General features: G+C 44.2%; 1 protein-coding gene across 1 annotated transcript; it reads left to right on the forward strand.

The window, feature by feature from the left end:
- Positions 1 to 5,791: 5,791 nt before the first annotated feature.
- gnrhr (gonadotropin releasing hormone receptor) lies at positions 5,792 to 15,724 on the forward strand. The gene is given in 3 exon segments (NM_001292904.1): positions 5,792 to 6,386; positions 7,651 to 7,858; positions 15,112 to 15,724. Coding segments are annotated over 3 exon segments (999 nt in total). The 5' UTR covers positions 5,792 to 5,840; the 3' UTR covers positions 15,357 to 15,724.
- The last annotated feature ends 1,273 nt before the right edge of the window (positions 15,725 to 16,997 follow it).

Consider the following 16,997-nt stretch of genomic DNA (forward strand, 5'->3'; position numbering starts at 1 on the left):
CTTAGGATGAGGATCCTGAACTTCATCCATTGGGGGATGGGGAGCCAACAGAATGAGCAAATTTTTTTTGTGTCAGCCAGATGTCTGAGACAGGCGGAAACCAGTCACCATGCTTAAGAGTATCCATACCAGACTGAGATTTCCATGCATTCCACCTACACATGGAAATCCCAGAGATAGGTTTTGGAATGGAATGCGAAAACTACAATGTCAGTTGATCTGTAATAAGTAACCCCTAGCCTGTCGAGCTTCAGACTGAACCCACATTTAATTCTATAACTGTTCTGAGTAACCTCACAGTTTACATCCCTCCAAAAAAAACAAGAAGCCATAAAGGATGTGGAAAGGATTGGAAAACATGGCCCACCCTCAGTTGGTTCCCAATATTAGAGGTTAGAATAGTTAAATGCAGACATAATTCGAGGAGGGTCCAGTGAAGCAGGATAGGGACTGAATAGCAGGAAGGGAAGGTTCTCGGAGGTGCCCCCCCATAGTCCTGGTCAAGGAGGTGCTGGATCACTGTGAGAAACTTGACAGAGAGGCTGGCCTGGAGCCCAGAGCCAAGTGTGGAGTTCCATTACAGACCGGGCCAATCCTGCTAGCAGTACCAGTTCATGAGATGTGACTCAATGTTTGTAAATTAGTGTTGGCTGTTCCTTATAACATCTATGTTATTTACATGAGCATTGTTAGGAGATTTAGGTGGTGTAGGGAAAATAAGACTGAGAGCCAGGAATTTTTATTTAACTGAAGACCTTTATTCTTCCCACAGGGAGAACTCACGGCCATTCTCTTGCTTCGTTTTCTCCAGGTTCACTTTCCGGCTGGCACCAACTTTAACGATAAGGTGGCCACTGACTTCCGCCAGCTAAGAGCACCTCCTCAGAACTCTGTGGTCAGATGGCAGTGGTCTTCTGCCTTCTTCACATATATTTGGAACTTCCATGCCCCAGTTGGCCGCATTTCGTGGTCTGATCCACAAACAGGGTACAGAATATTGCATATTAGAATGTAAGAACATAAGAATCTACCCAGTTATGGACCCATAAGGTCAGCCCAGTTTGCCTTCCACCAACCTGGCAGTCGGATGACATGTTGTGTTCCAACTATATATTATATCCCGAGATATTATTCCCTAACAGAAATCTATTTAATTTGTTCCTGAAAGAATCAACACTTTCTGCTTCCACATCTCCCTCGGGAGCCTGTTCCATATGTTTATAACTTCTCATTATTTTCTCCATTATAAATATCCAAACTTGACAGGGCAGCACTTGCTATTCTCCAGCTAGCAATTACCTATTTCTTTTTAAATGGAGATTTAGAAAAACAGCAAATTCTAATCACATTTTACAGCAATTACAGTGTGACCTGGAATCTTTGTTTCCCATTCATAACACAAAACACAAAATACTGCAGATGCTGGAATCTGAAACAAAAATAGAGAGAGCTGGGAAAACTCAGCAGGTCAGGCAGCATCTATGGAGAAAGGAAAGTGAGTCAACGTTTCAGGTCCACAACCCTTCGTCTGATGCTGCCTGATCTGCTGAGTTTTCCCAGCTTTTCCCATCCATAACACAGCAGCTATCAATTCCCTGCTGCTGTCTGCTTTGCAGTAACATGATGTTGAGCTGCATTTCTTCACAGGGGCCTTGTTTAAAGAGTACAACAGCAACGACAATTTGCACTTTTATAGCGCCCTCCATGCAGGGTAGCGTCTCAGAGCACTTAACAGTGGCGGAGCCTGACTCGAAGCCGGGGAGTGGGGGGAGGTGGCTGTAGGCACAGTCGAAGAAGAAGGTTTTCAGACGGTACTTGAAAAAGGGGAGAGAGGGGGCAAGACAGAGGGGTTGAGGGAGAGTGTTCCAGAGTTTTGGGGCATAGCAGCTGAAAGCTCGACCTCCGATGGTGGGGTGGAGTGTGTGAGGGACGAGCAGGAGGTCGGTGCCAGTTGAGCTGGATTGGGGAGTGAGGAGTTTGGAGAGGTACACAGACAATGTTATAATAAAGGACATTATATGTTCAGATATTGCCTTACAGAATGCCTAAAGTTAATTAATTTATGCAATGGCTAATATTCACCCTATGTGAAACAAAAAAAATCTTGCTTTTGATTCAGCGCCTTTCACATTAACAGGATGTCTCAAAGAGATTCAAAAGATATATTGTAAAGTGGTCACTGTGTATATTTTGGGCAAACACAGCAGCCAATTTATGCATTACATTGTTTCACATACAACCATAAAAGTGAAAGACCAATTTTATTTGGGGGATTGCTGACCAGGAAACTGGGAGAAACGCTCTTCTCTTTTCAAAAGAGATGGAGTCATGGGATGTTACACAACAACACAACAAATTACATTTGTATGGCGCCTTTCATGTCAGGAGGACATCCCAAGGCTCTCGACAGTCAGGGATTTTGACCCCAGCAGGGGGGGTTGGGATCAGGGGGATGGAAGGCAGGGAGGGTAGGGGAAGGAGGGTAACCAAAGGCATCCTTGAAGAGGAGAGTTTTGAGACATGCCTTGAAGGAGGCAAGAGAGGGGGTTAGGTGAAGGGACTGTGGGAGGGAGTTCCAAAGAATGGGGGCAGAGAGGCTGAAGGCCCAATCATCGATAGTGGGGTGGGCCGGGGGGGGATTGCTGTTTGGGTCTGAACCAGTGAAGGACTTATTGGAATGTGAGCCTAGACAATAAGAGATCTAAGTTCAAGGTGGGACTTAACTCACAACCTTTTGATTCACACATGAGAGTGCAACTAACTGAGCCAAAGTGACAGGTTAGAAATAATTCACTTTTAGAAATGTTCACAGTTAATGTCTCATCATTGCTATTCCATTCAAATCGTCTTGTTAATAAAATGGTGGGGAAGGCACAATGCAAAGCAGAATAACATGTCATGAAATATTTCTCTGTGTCTTGAAAACAGCACGACCCTGTGGTTCTCTAGATAAACTTGCAGGCTTATGTTTAAGAACATTAACTGGATTCATTACATACAACGGAATTAATGGTTAATCTTTCAAAGAGCCATAACAATTAACAGCTGTCTGCTTTCACCGTTTGCTTTTACCCGTTATTTGTCCTATTATATTATTTCATAACAGCCGTCTGTCTTGGCATATAAATCCCACTATAAGGTCACAGGTGGAATATTTAAATGAAGCAGAACTAAGGCAGACAAACTCTCAATATCAGATGACATTGAACACTTAATTGCCTTGAGTAATATTATAGGGCATGGCAACAAGAATTGGAGTGGAATTAGATGTGTACCATAACAGCAACAAAATTACATTTATAGAGCCCCTTTCACATCGGGAGGACATCCCAAAGCGCTGGACAGTCAGGTGTCGGCGCCCGAGCATGGGGGAGGGGTGGGATGGGGTGAGGGAAGGCATGATCGAAGGGAAGGGTCTTGAGACCAGCCTTGAAAGAGGCAAGGGAGGAAGCGAGGCGAAGGGACTGTGGGGTGGAATTCCAGAGTGTGGGGTTGAGAGGCTGAAAGCCCGGCCACCAATGGTAGGTCGGGAGACATGGAGCAGACCGGAGCCCACTAAATGGAGGGAGTGAGCAGGGTGGTAGGGAGTCAGCAGGTCAGAGAGGTAGGAGGGGGCAAGGCCATTCATGGCCTTGAAAGTGAGGATGAGAATCTTCAATTTGATCCTCTGGGGGATGGGGAGCGAGTAGAGTCGGGCGAGGGTGGGACTGATGGGGTCGTGGAGCCTGGTGCGCGAGAGTACACGAGCTGCAGAGTTTTGGATGATCTGCAGCTTGTGGAGGGAAGAGTTGGGAAAGCCGATGAGAAGGGAGTTTCCGTAATCGAGCCTTGATGTGACAAATGCATGGGCAAGGGTTTCGGCAGTCTGAGGGGTGAGGCAATGGCGGAGTCTGGCAATGTTGCGGAGATGGTGTTGGCAGTGCTGGTCATAGCGTGAATGTGGGGGAGAAAGGACAGTTCAGGGTCAAACAAGATACCCAGGTTCCTGACTGGCTTAGTCAGGTTGAGCGTGCAGCCGTGGAGGCTGATGCTGCCAGCGCTTGGGGTGCCTTGGTCAGGAGGGCCTCGGTCTTGCTGACGTTGAGTTGGAGAAAGTTGTCCCTCGTTCAGGACTTGATGTTGGACAGGCAGTGGGTCAGGACTCCAGTAGTCCTGGAGTTCAGGGTGGAGGCAGAGAGATAGAGTTGGGTGTCATCCGCATACATGTGAAAATTTACCCCATGTCTATGAATGATGTCACTAAGGGGGATCACCTAGAGTGCAGTTATACAGTTATGAGGCCATGACATGAAGGGGGTGCTCAGGCACAAAAGGCAATGCAGACAAGAGCAACGGTAATTAACAACTGGAACACGTTGCAGGAAGCTTACTTGCTGATGGACATGGGACAAACCAAAAAGCTGCTCTTAAATTGGTACTAAATTTGACATATAGGTTACATAAAAATATTGTAAAACCACAACTTATACTGTTTAGCACCTTTCAGAAGATGACAAGATTGAGACTAGGACACTGGACTCATTTGAAAAGCAGCTTGATGGAGTAGAAGTATGATGAGATTAGATGGATTAAAGGGACTTCTTCATCCAAATGAATCTTGTCATCTTATGAAAGGTGCTATAAGTTGTTTTACTATATTTTTATGTAACCTATATTTCAAATTTACTACCACTTTAAGAGCAGTTTTTTTGGTTTGTACCAACCTCATCTGCAACATAGCTGAAGATAGCCAACCTCATTTTCACAACTTGCATTTCATGTTGGATTACGTATCTGAGAAGTTCGCAAAGGTGGAGTCAGAGGTCAAACAAGGGAGCAGGGGGGGAGGGGGAGGAGTGAGTAGGAAAGAAAGAGGTTACAACAGTACATGTAGCAGCAACAATAATTTGCACTTACACATAGCCTTTTGTGCTTTCTCAAAGTACTTTATACATAAAAGGTGTACGATGGCAAGTAGCAGAGAGGGGCAGGTGACCAAAAGCATGGTCGAAGAGGTAGGTTTTTCAGAAGGGTTTTGAAAACAGGGGGATTGGGTACATGGCAGAGTTTCAGAATGGGGGCATAATAAGACAAAAAGGAGATTTTCACCCTTCAGGCCTGGGTTAGATTCATACCAAGACCCAGATGTGAAGTGGATATTTACTGTGGAATCCAGTCCCTTTTGTGAGTTGTTACTTCCGTTGCTATCTTCTCTGTGTTTGAATACTGATCTCACCTTTGATTTCTGTGACATCCGCGTCCAATTGGAGTTCCAGAGAGTCGCCCACATCACGTTCAGTGATCATTAATTACAAATACTTTTGCAAATTTCACAACTTAGACCTCAATATCTAGTCACAAGCTCATGAAAAGAAGTTACATTTGCTGTCTTCTGATGGTTGTATTATTAGCCTTGCTAGGAAACAATAAGGGGTCAGGGTTAGACAATTTCTGTTGCTGTAATTTCTCTTAAACACTGGTTAACTTATTGAATGAATATCTGAACTCTATCTGTCTTTTTGTGTTATGTCTTTGCATTTTTGTGTTATGAATTAGAAATTAAATATCCTTTCAGTCTCCTGACTTTTCATTTCAATATCTCCGACTCACAAATTGAGCCTGCACTGTCCTCAATGTGGGAGGGAGGAGGGGCTTCCTATTACAGGGGTATTACAGGGGGATTAATCCTGGCACTTGGTGCCAGGATCTCATCGGCTAAATAGACGTATTGTATTCACTTGCATTTGAGGGTTGTTTCAGCTTGTCAGTTTAAGAGGCACAGAGAGAGTAAAAACTATCCAACAATTTTCAGTCTGGATGCACGGAAACATTTTCGGATTAATTTTCCCAAACAAAGTGCCATGTGTCTTAAGCCTCTGCCGAATAATACCATGATAGGCAGCGTGGAATCTGGGAAGAACAACTTCACCCTCCACAATGATAGTCTGGACATCGCTGTGTCCAACTCATCCTTGAAGTTCCCAACTCTCAGCATTTCAGGTATCATCAGAGTGGCAATCACCTTCACCCTTTTCATCCTCTCTATTGCAATGAATGGGATTTTTTTGCTGAAGCTATCCAGGCAACACAAGAAGAAGGCATCACGTCTGAAGCTGCTGCTCGATAATCTCATGGTAGCTAACTTGGTGGAGACTATAATCGTGATGCCGATGGATGGTATATGGAACATTATGGTGCAATGGTATGGTGGGCAGTTTCTTTGCAAGGTCCTCAATTTCCTCAAGCTCTTCTCCATGTACTCTCCCGCCTTCATGGTAGTGGTAATCAGCATTGATCGCTGCCTGGCTGTTACAAAGCCCTTGAAAAGTGCAACACAAAGTACTCAAATTAGGAAATATATGATTTACACAGCCTGGCTCTTCAGCTTTGTCCTGGCTTTACCTCAGGTGGGATATCTCTGCTGTTGTATCTATTGTTTAAATTATTTTTTGCATTTTTTTGAGATTCTAAAGGTTATTTTAACTATTGTTACAGAATCAATTAAGCAATATTATCCCCGCTTGTATTTTATCTCTAACCTAGTCTAAGGAAACTTTTGTTGTTTGATTAGTGATGAAATAATCTGTGCAATTTGGATGTTAAACAATCATTTCCTTTATTATAGTTCAACATCAATGATTTTACAATGGATTATGCCATTATCACTGGAGGCAATAATGGTAGCAATCAGGCTTTGGAGAATTAAGTAGTGATCAGCTTCCTATCCCTAGGACAGCAGCAGGCAGTTGTGAATGGGTCTTTATTGCATCTGCATCTCATTGACACTGGCTAGACCTCCCTCTATTATACACAAAAAGTCTAACTTCTTCATGTAGTGAGGCACGTATCAGAGAACTCATTTGTCCAATTATCCATTATAAACTTCACACCAGGGTCAATGGTGTTTTCACCACAAAAGTATGCCAATTCTTGTTATCTTTCCTTCTCTTCGAGTGAGGTCGAGAGGTTAAACCAAGAATATATTATCTGTGTGACAAGCCAGAGACCATAAACCATTCTTTGAGGTCAAGGAGTGAACACATGGACACATTCTCCATGAGAAAAAACATCTCCTATTCTTTGATGAAGCAACTCAAAGGCGCCAAATATCTTCATTACTGTTACGCAGAGTTAGCATCTTATTTTAACTCCTTACAGTCCTTATATTAGTTTTCTAAAGGAATAATATAATACTGCCCTGATCCTACAATCCATAACTTATATATAACAATAGCCTTTGGTATTTTTTAAAATTTGTAAATTTCCTCTTTATAATATCTGCATCAATAATTTGCACAGTGCAATTTATGTTAATTAAGATGACAAAATGATTGGTCGGGGAACAGAGTATTACAAAGCTCCTCTGTAAAAGTGGATGAACATAAGCTATGTTAATGCATTGTTTTTGTAGTGGTGTCAAATGATAATGGTGGATTTTGCAGTGTGTGATATGACCATTATTTGTTGATAGCAAATGTTATATTATTATTATTGAGGCATGTGCCTCAATTTTCTCTCCCAATTCTATTGGACACTTACCATCATACAAACAAAGTCAATAGGTAATGTTACTGTATCCCCTGACAAAGTCAATGTATATTGCAGAGTATTGACCTGCAAGCTAGGCTGGGTTGCTTAACAAATAAGTTTGTTTTCTCTTCTTTCTTGCAGTTGTGGCTATTCCGAATGATTCACTATTCCGAACCCTATGCTTTCTCACAATGCAACACTCTTAGAAGTTTTTACAACCAGTGGGACCAGACTATTTACAATTTCTTCACTTTCGGATTTCTCTTTGTCATTCCTCTCTTCATCATGCTATTCTGCAATTTCAAGATCATCTTCAAAATGATGAAGATTCTGCGTCACAATGTTAATGGTATGATGATATAGATACACTATAGTTATGTTTTCCACCTTGGTTCAGAAAGCTACAATGTGTTTATTTCCAAATATACCTTTTAGGTTTAAAGACGTTACAACAGGATTATAAATACAAAATATAGTAGTTGCTAAGAGATCTAAAGATGTATTTAGGAGGAACTTCTTTACAGAGAGTGGTGAGAATAATAAAAATAATCCTTGCATTTAATATAGCACCTTATCAGATCTTCGAGATGTTTCAAAGCGCTTCACAGAATATACTGTAAAGTGAATTGACTGTATATTTTGTGGGCAAAACACGGCGGCCAATTACGCACAGCAGTGTCCCATGAACAGTCGTGGATTGAAGTGATCAATTTTTTTTATACGTAAGAATTATTACTCCTGGGAAAACGATCCGTCAATCAACTAACAATTGTGTTCCTACTTACTGCTAGGTAAACGGAGGAGTGTGGTGTAAGGAAACTTCACCAACATTTCTCCATGACGGGAACTGACCCCAGATCTCGCTTGCAAAGCGAGTGTTCTAAACACTCTAAACATCAGGAATCCACAACTCAAGACTGTGCAACTCACTCACAGAAGCTGTGGTTCAAGCAGAAAGCATCAATTCATTCAAGAGGAAATTTGATGCATATATGAAAGAGAAGGGAATAGAGAAGTATGGGGAGGTTAGGGAGGGAGCATTAGAATGGGGGAGTCTCGTGCAAATTACAAATACAACCAAGGTCTGGTTGACCGAATTTCAGAGCTGTATGGTCTATGTAATTCTATTTAAGAGAAATTAAACATTGAATTACATGTTTTAAAATAGTTCTCTATTAAAAACAAGCAATGATTATTATTAAGTGAATAAAAATACATTTGAAATAAATAGTTATTAGATAATATTTATCTAATGGCCAGTTATCATTTTTTAAAACTTTAAAACTTCATGAGATACAATTTTAATGTATTAAAGAAATTATAGTCTGATGTACACAGTTAAATTTGGTAAATCCAGCTCAGAGTATTACATTTACCCACCATGGGAGAGTGTCATTGCTTTCTCTTTATATATGTATATAAATAAATATTATATATAATATATATATGTGTAAAACTGAGTTCACAGGATTTTTCACAGGACATTTCTTAACGAGTTGCTTAAGTGCCAGTAACTTTTGGTGTGGCTCTGTAAACATTTGTTTCTATCCAAGAAACTGGTAATATCACTCATATACATGCAAATAAGCCCCATATCAGGATACATCAAAGATGCCCACAATTAGGGCAAATTAAGCTCAGGTCTAACATCAGACCATATAGAAGTGCTCAATGATAACATCAGACAGGAACAGAGGTGTGACTCTGCACTGCCCATGACTTACCATGCAGTCAACTGCTCTGCATGAGGGGCACTATATAAATGCAAGTTGTTGTTGTTCTTGCTTTCCTGGTTCCACTCCCGGTAGTTTCACTTTGTCTTTTCCAATGACTTATCCACCCACCCCCACAGTCATATGAGCATTCCTCAGGGCTCTATCGTTGGTCCTCTCCTCTTCACTACCTATCTGCTCCCACTTGGTGACATTCTCCACAAACATGGGATTCACTTCCACATATATGCAGATGAGACCCAACTCTACTTTTATGCCTCCTCCCTTGATTCTAGGTGCACTGTTGTTTAGAACAGTTGCCTGTCAGGCCTCAAGTCCTAGATGAGCTCTTAACTTTTTTCTGGTGAATGTCAACAAGGCAGAGGTTCTTCTGCTTGGCTCCTGTCAGTATCTTGCCACCTCAGGCATTGACTGCGTCAACTTGCATTGAAGCACGATCCACTTTACAGAGCCAGTGGATGACTTTAATATCATTTTTAAACCCAGCTGCCCCTCAAGCCCTATATTCAAAATCTCACGTGCTCAGCTTTCCCTTAGCTCCGCAACATTACCTGCCTCCGCCAATACCTCTCCTCCAAGCCACAGATACTCTGATTCACGCTTTTATCGTGTATAGGATTGATTATTCCAATGCTCTGCTCACTGTATTCCCCCACCCTAAGCTTCGCAAGAATATCACCTCCGTCCTCGTTTGGCTCCACTGACTCCCATCCGCTTTTGGATCAAACTCAAGTTGATTCTCACATTTAAATCCCTACATGGCCTTGTCCCATTCTTCGTCTGAGACTTCCCACAACACTATCAACCCAACCGCTCTCTCCATTCAGTGAATACTAGCCTGCTTCATATCCTCTGTCTGATCCTCCTCACCATCGGTGGGTAAGCCTTCAGCCATTCTGGCCCGGCTCCCTGTAACTCCATCTTGGAATCTCTATGCCCCACTTCTTCTCCACAATTTTAAAGCCCACTTTAAGGCTAACCTCTTCAATCACACTCTTGATCATCTTTTCCCACACCCAGCCTCTTGAGCTCTCCCCCTCCCGGCCCCCCATCAGCTGCCTAGCCAGCTGTGTGAAGTTTGAGACATCCTTCCAGTGTGAAAGGTGACACATAAATGTAAATTGTATTGGGCACTATTATCAGGCTATCTGTAGGAGTACACTGATACTATCAAGCTCTATAATCAAGCTATCAATAGGTCCACAGCATTACTGTTGAACTATATGTAGTTTTACAGTGATGATGTATGAGTATTTACAAATAGTCATTATACCTGACCAACTCTGACCAAGCACATTGAAGCATTTCAGCAACTTGAAAGACATTATACCAATGCAAGAAATATTATTTTTATCAGTGATAAATGGTTCGATGCTGAAAACATGATTTTGTTTAACACTGGAGTTATAAAATTGATATAAAGTTGCACATGCCTGGAGTTGGGTAGGATTCGCAAACAACAATTGCTGCTAGTAACTAACAATGCATCACACTGCAGAAGTCTGCTCCAATACTCCCTGAAATAATAATAATAATCCTTGTTCAAATAATAATAGTAATCCTTGCATTTGATATAGCTCCTTTTCACGTTGTTGAGAAGTCTCAAAGACCTTCACAGAATATACTGTGAAGTGAATTGACTGTATATTTTGTGGGCGAAACATAGCAGCCACAGCGGTGTCGCACAAACAGTCATGGATTGAGAGACCTAATTTTATTTTGAAGGGATTATTACTCCCAGAAAGCGATTTGCCAATCGACTATTAACCGTATTCCTACTTACTGTTAGATAAACAGAGACATGTGGAGAAAAGAAATTCACCTAAGTTTTTGTCCTGCCCGGGAATTGAACCCAGGTCTTTTCGCTTACAAGGCGAATGCTCTAACCAATACCCTACAGGATTCCATAGAAATAAATGTATTAGCATGGTCTTCCAGTGGGTCAGTAAAAGTTACTGTGTGCGTATTGTAGTAAAATATGTAGACTTCATCTTGTGCTGACTGTGCTAATTTATTTTGTACATTATAACAGAGCAGTTTGTTTACCGACAGCTCTCTCCAGTGGCAGCGATTGTTAACTGCAGCACCAAATAACAATAATAATAATCCTTGTATTTGATATATCGCCTTTCATGTTGGGAAGACATTTCAAAGCATTTCATAGGACTTTTACTGTAAAATGAAGTGACTATATTTTGTAGGTAAATATTTTTAGATAATTTTTGGCGAAATAAACCCCTCTTGCTCCACCTCCTCAGATTTCTCCTCTCCTATCTCTCCCTCCACATCCACTCTGCTGCCTACCCTTGAACCTGGTGATCACCCAGAGCCTCAGCGTCTCGGATGTCACCATCACCGACAAGGCCATCTCTGACCACCATTTCATCTCCCTCAACTCCTATATCCCTCTCCCCACAGCCTTCAAACCTACCACCATCTTCTACCGCCCATGGAAGAAGATCTCCCCACAATCCCTCTCCACTGCCCTGGAGTCCTCTGAACTTCTCCCCCTCTGTCCCACCTCCCGCACCAACCCATCCTCTGTACTTACTCTCCTCCACAGCACCCTCTCCACCACCCTTGATGCCTTTGCCCTCCTCACCTCCCTCACCCTGGTTCACCAGCCACCTCCGCTCGCTCAGGGTCCTTCAAGGCCGGTCTCAAAACCTTTCTCTTTGACCGTGCCTTCAGCTCCCCTCTCGACTCTCTTCCCCCTCCTCGCTCGCTCCCTCCCTTCCCTCCCCTCACCCTGACCATTTCCCCCCTCCTCGCTCCCTCCCTTCCCTCCCCTCACCCTGACCATTTCCCCCTGCTCAGGTCATGACCCAACTGTGCAGCGCCTTGGGACGTCCTCCTGACGTGAAAGGCGCTTTATAAATGGAATCTTGTTGTTGTTGTTGTTGTTGTCCAGGTGCGGGCTGCCGAATGCATTAGGCTCAAATCCAGCCTAACGGTCCACCGGCACATCTGGCTGGACCTCATCAAAACCTACCGCTCCGGCCTCAGCCAAATCGTCCTTCTACTCCAGCTTAATCCTGGAGGCGAAGGGCAACCCCAGGTTACTGTTCTCCACCACCAACCGGCTCCCCCACCCTCCCTGCCACACCTCACAGACTCTTCCCTCCATCTCCCACTGCGAGGAAATGCTGGACTTCCTTGAGTCCAAAATCGAGGGAATCCACTCAGCTGCCAACTTCCACACCCTCCCTACCCGCCCCCAAACCTTGACCACTACCCATCCCTCCATCCACACCTTTGAACCTGTCACCCCCTCCTCTGTCATCACTACTATATCCTCCATGAAGCTCACTACCTGCTCCCTGGACCCCATCCCCTCCCCTCTCTTTAAATCCCAGCTCCACCTCCTTGCCCCACTACTCGCCGACATCATCAACCTCTTTCTGTCATCTGGCACTGTTCCTACCCTCCTCAAAACAGTCACTATCTCCCTCACATTGAAGCAACCTTCCCTTGACCCATCACAGCTATCCAGCTACTGGCCCATCTCAAACCTCCCTTTCCTATCCAAGATCCTTGAGAGAGCCGTTGCCTCCCAGCTTTCCTCTCCTCCCACTTCCTCCATGAGCCCCTCCAGTCAGGTTTCCGTGCTGCCCACAGGACAGAAACTGCTCTGGTCAAGGTCACAAATGTCATCCTGACCGTGTGTAAGCAGGGCTCCCTCTGCCTCCTCGATCTCTCCACTGCCTTTGACACCGTGGACCACTCAATCCTCCTCCACTGCCTCTCCTCCCACCTCAACCTTCAAGGTTCTGTCCTTGACTGGTTCAGGTCCTACCTTTCACATCCTCTCCACTTCGTTTCTGCAAACAGCTTTTCCTCCAGTCCCCGCACTGTCTTGTGCAGTGTTCCTCAGGGTTCTGTCCTCAGTCCCCTCCTCTTCACCCTCTACATGCTCCCCTTTGGTGACATCATCCACAGACATGGGGGAAATTTCCACATGTATGCAGATGACACCCAACTCTACCTCTCTGCTTCTACCCTGAACTCCAGGACTACTGGCGTCCTGACCGAGGGACAACTTTCTCCAACTGAATGACAGCAAGACCGAGGCCCTCCTGATTGGCTCGCACCAGCTCCTCTGCACCTTGGGCGCTGGCAGCATCAGCCTCCACAGCTGCACACTCAACCTCACTAATCCAGTCAGGAATCTGGGTATCTTGTTCGATCCTGAACTGTCCTTTCTCCCCCACGTCTGTGCCATGACCGGCACTGCCTACCACCACCTCCGCAACATTTCCAGACTCCGCCACTGCCTCACCCCTCAGGCTGCCGAGACCCTCACCCACGCATTCGTCACATCAAGGCTCAATTATGGAAGCTTCCTCCTCATCAGCCTTCCCAACTCTTCCCTTCACAAGCTGCAGATCATCCCAAACTCTGCAGCTCATGTACTCTCGCGCACCAGGCTCCATGACCCCATCACACCCACCCTCGCCTAACTCACTGGCTCCCCATCACCCAGAAGATCAAATTCAAGATCCTCGTCCTCACTTTCAAGGCCATCCATGGCCTTGCCCCCTCCTACATCTCTGACCTGCTGATTCCCTACCAACCTGCCCACTTCCTCCGTTCAGCGGGCTCCGGCCTACTCCATGTCTCCCGCCTGACCCGCCCTACCATCGGTGGCCGGGCTTTCAGCCTCTCTGCCCCCACACTCTGGAATTCCATCCCACAGCCTTTCCCCTCACTTCCTTCCTCCTTCAAGGCCAGTCTCAAGACCCTCCTCCTTGATCGGGCCTTCAGTCACCCTCCCACCTCTCTGCCTTCCCTCACCCCTACCCCACCCCTATGCTCGGGTCCTGACCCCTGACTGTCCAGCACCTTGGGACGTCCTCCCGACATGAAAGGCGCTCTATAAATGTAATTTTGTTGTTATTGTTGTTTTGGTCAGCTGGATGCCTGACACATGCAGAAACTCATCACCATGCTTAGGATTATCCAAACAAAATAGAATTCCATGCATCCCACCTAGACCTGGAAACTCCAGAGATATTTATCAGAATGGAAAGGCACCCTCTCTCCCTGGAGGGATGCATCCTGCTTACCTAATTCCGGAACAGTTTGAGAAGAGCCAAGGTTTGGGTACCCCAGAGTGTGCATTGGGTTCCCAGCTAAAACCGCATAGCTTGCCATTGAGAGCACTGTCTGGCAAGTTTATCCAGCTAGGACCACCCTATCCGTTAGTGCTTTGGCTTGCAGTGTTAACAACAGCTGAGTGGGATGACTCTCTATCCCCAGTGACTGGTCTGCCCTTCCAAGTCCTGCTGCTGAGCTTGACTGCCTGTGCTGTCATCAGCAGTGCCCTGGAATACTAAGACCGCCACAGAGGACTGGCTCCATTCCAATATTCCACTGCCAAACATGTCACCGTGAGGCCAATTCAGCTCCAAGGAGAGACCCTACTTACCTCTCCCACACGGAGAATAGTCACTAGTTGGTCGATTGACATCGGACAAACGTAGGTTTGAGCCCTCATTGAGTGGATGGTAGGTACCAGGAACTCCCTGCGAGCTTTCTGGTGGGCAATACATCTCAGAATGAAATGCTTGAGAGCATTGCCATCATCTTCCTGCCCGCAGCTCAGGCACACTCCGCTTCCAATTGAGCAATGGTTCCACCAGTTAGAGGTGCAGAGTTTAAGTAGCAGCTACTTACCTCTCTGCAGGCCAATCAAGATGGATTCCAGGTGCTGGGTGTACAAATGTGTGTTCAAAAACTCGGACTCCTGGTAACTCCAGGAGCTTTCCATTAAGTATTTAGTGGGTGCCAGTATTTAATGCTGACCTATTCACCATTTAACAGAGTCCTGATTTTTTTTAAAAAGAGTAATTACTTCCTTGTTTTACAGAGATAAGTCTAAACCGATCAAAGAACATTATCCCACAAGCTCGCATGAAGACCTTGAAGATGACCATTGCGTTTGTCACATCTTTCATCATCTGCTGGACTCCATACTACCTGATAGGAATCTGGTACTGGATTGATCCTGATTTGCACAATAGATTGCCTGAACCTATGAATCATTTCTTCTTTGTTTTTGGGTTACTGAATCCCTGCTTTGATCCTCTTATTTATGGGTATTTTTCTCTTTAGTCAGTTACTGCAATGCAATGTGTTTTCTATTTCCAATGCTATGTTTTGATTGCTGACTTCATATCCTGTTGCTCTCGGTGTAATTCATATTGGAACATTCCTAAAACATTTGTAACCCAAGGATTAGATTTCCTCAAGGAAAGAAATCCCTTTTGGATTATTCATTATTCAGATAACCAGCACAAGGGACACAAGGATCTTGTTGCATCAGTCTAATATCTCTCTAAACAACATACTGGCAAATTCTTGAATCAAGTCCCAAAATAAGATTTAATATGTGTTTAAACTAATGGTGAAAGTTATTGTAAAGGAAACAAAGCATCCAGAAATATAGGGCAGCAGAGTACAGTGCGGTGTAATTGACTATCAAAGCATAACATGCTATAATCCGTCCTTTGAAAATTACTGGAAAGTCTTTCTTCAAAGTTGCAGGATTTCTACTTAAGGATCTATGAGGATACCTTGCTTAACCCCCAGCCCTATATCTGGGGTCTCCTAGCTCAGTTTTCTTTCATGCTGGAACATCACCCACCTTCACCTGGGCTGGTGAGACCCTCATTCATATCTTCATCGTGTCCAGGCTTGACCATTCCAACTCCCTACTTGCTGGACTCCCAGCTCCTCCTTATAGAAGCTGCAGACTATCTAAATTATGTAGCCCCTGTCCTTTCCTGCACCATGCTGTGCGAGCCTGTCACCCCACCTCAGCTACACTGGCTCCCCATACTCCAATGGACCAAGATCCTCGTCTTCACGTTCAAATCCCTCCACTTTCTCCCCTATCTGCCTCTGTGATCTTCTGAAACCCTATCAACCTAACCACTTGCTCCACTCGGTGAACACCAGTCTGCTTAGGGTTTCCCACCTGATCTGCCCCATCATCAGTGGGAAAGGTTTCAGCTTGTTAGTCCTCACTCTCAAACTCCATCCACAGTCTCTCTGACTCTTCCCCACTCATCATTTTTATAGCCCACCTTAACACTTACCTTTTAATCCACATTTTCAGTCATCATCCACCCTACCTCACCCACCCGCCAGCGAGCTGTGTAGAGTGCTTTGAGACATCCTCCTGATATGAAAGACATTATATAAATGTAAATGATATTGTATTGTATTTGCAGACAATGGTCTTAAGGTTATGACTAAGACTTCTGGCTTCTGGTTCATGGGAATCTGAAGATGCATTTTTTCCATCAGAGATATCTTCTGCCGTAATAATGTATTATCAAACTTTTATTGGCTTTACTCATCTTCATAGTCCTTGCCCAGTCATTTCACAGTACAACGCTTGCAGAATGGGATGCATTGTGTGGGTTCCAAATGCTGAAATATGTCTTTGCATTACAGGAGCTAAACAATTCCACTTCAAAGAAGCACAGTCATCTTTGTTTCCCTATCATTTTCATTGACTTATCAGCACTTCAGGATGCAAAATTCAGTTGCGTGTGTTGTTATTCATTCATAGGTAGACTGTAATTTTAAATAATTCCAAGTTCACTTCTGATTGAATATTGTAGTTCGTTATTCCCTATCTGGTTGGTCGGGTCAAGGCATTTACTGCCAACGTGATTGTCAAAAAGAACCAACACTCGTATATTGAAAAATCACTTTCCAAGGACTTCTATAAATGTAAATTTGTAT

This window comes from Callorhinchus milii, unplaced genomic scaffold (genome assembly GCF_018977255.1).
Source record: "Callorhinchus milii isolate IMCB2004 unplaced genomic scaffold, IMCB_Cmil_1.0 Scaffold1, whole genome shotgun sequence".
Classification (NCBI taxonomy): Eukaryota; Metazoa; Chordata; class Chondrichthyes; order Chimaeriformes; family Callorhinchidae; genus Callorhinchus; species Callorhinchus milii.